The 1,267-nt window shown below is 59.0% G+C and overlaps 1 protein-coding gene across 1 annotated transcript in view; it reads left to right on the top strand.

Moving 5' to 3' along the window:
• The first annotated feature begins 673 nt into the window (after nt 1-673).
• MRFAP1 (Morf4 family associated protein 1) overlaps nt 674-1,267 on the top strand; it is a 25,034-nt gene continuing 24,440 nt past the window's right edge. Inside the window, exon 1 of the mRNA XM_015565805.1 lies at nt 674-1,111. Within this exon, the coding sequence (XP_015421291.1) occupies nt 824-1,111 (288 nt within the window). The 5' untranslated portion in view covers nt 674-823. The remainder of the gene's footprint in view (nt 1,112-1,267) is intronic.

Genomic DNA, 1,267 nt, shown 5'->3' with positions numbered 1-1,267 from the left:
TTTTATTTTGTTCATCGGTCTATTTTGTTCACTAGCGTCCACATGAGTGAGACCATGTGACACCTCCTTTCTCTGTCTGGCTGACTTAGCATGATGCTCTCCAGGCCCGTCAGTGCTGTCACAGAGATTTCCTTGTTTTAGGGCCGGTGGTATTCCAGTGTGCAGCCGTCCCACAGCTCTTTAGCCACTCACCTGTGATGGGCCTTGGGGCGGCTCCCAGGTCTTGGCTATTGTACATACGCTGCAAGGAACACAGGGGGTGCATATCCTTTTGAATTCATGTTTTAGGTTCCTGCAGGTATAGTATTCCCAGATTCTCTCCATCATTGATGTTTCTGTCTCTCCCTCTCCCTTCTTCTCTGAAATCAATAAAAATTTTTTTTTAAAAAAGTGTCGATTCCGCGCTTGAGAAGCAATCTAGGAGTAGAAGGTGCACCGGAAGAGCTAACCCCAAAGCCGGGGGAGCATGGAGGCAGGGCACCGGGTGAGCGGAAAGAGAAACGGGAGCGCGTGTGCGTGCTCGTGCACATGCCCATGCCGCGCGCCCGCCCCTCGCTCCACCAGCGGCGCGACCGTAAAGAGGCCCGGCGGTGTCGTGAACGGGGCCGCAACGCGGAGGGAGCTGGTTGACGGCCGCGCCACCATTTTGTTCGCGGCTGCTCTGCGCGTAAGTCGCCCCTTTCCGTGGCTTCTCGGCGGCGGAAAGTTGGACCCGGGTAAAAGTTTGCGAGGCGGTTCTGGGACTCTGTGGCTAAGCGTAGCGAGTCTCCGTTTTCTCTCCGCAGCCGACGCCGACCCTGCGGTCCCCGGAGGAGCGAGGAGGATGCGGCCCCTGGACATCGTCGAGCTGGCGGAGCCGGAGGAGGTGGAGGTGCTGGAGCCCGAGGAGGACTTCGAGCAGTTCCTGCTGCCCGTCATCCACGAGATGCGCGAGGACATCGCGGCGCTGACGCGCGAGCACGGGCGCGCCTACCTGCGCAGCCGGAGCAAGCTGTGGGAGATGGACCACATGCTCGTGCAGATCCAGACGCAGGTGGAGGCCTCGGAGCAGAGCGCGCTCAACCACCTGCAGGGCCCGGGCGCCGGCGCCGAGGGCCGCGGGGCGCGGCGCGTTTTTTTTTCCTCTCTGCCCTTTAAGTTTTATTTTTTTAGCTTGTTTTACTTATTTATTTTACGCTGGTAACTAGGAAACGCATCGCCCGTGTTCGGCGTGGCGTGTGTTTGGTTGGGCCCCGGGGTCGCGCGGCCAGGAGAGTATGTGGGGAAA

This window comes from Myotis davidii, unplaced genomic scaffold (assembly GCF_000327345.1).
Source record: "Myotis davidii unplaced genomic scaffold, ASM32734v1 scaffold960, whole genome shotgun sequence".
Lineage (NCBI taxonomy): Eukaryota > Metazoa > Chordata > Mammalia > Chiroptera > Vespertilionidae > Myotis > Myotis davidii.
Note: the sequence above shows the minus strand (reverse complement) of the source record. Positions and strands in the feature narration are given on the sequence as shown.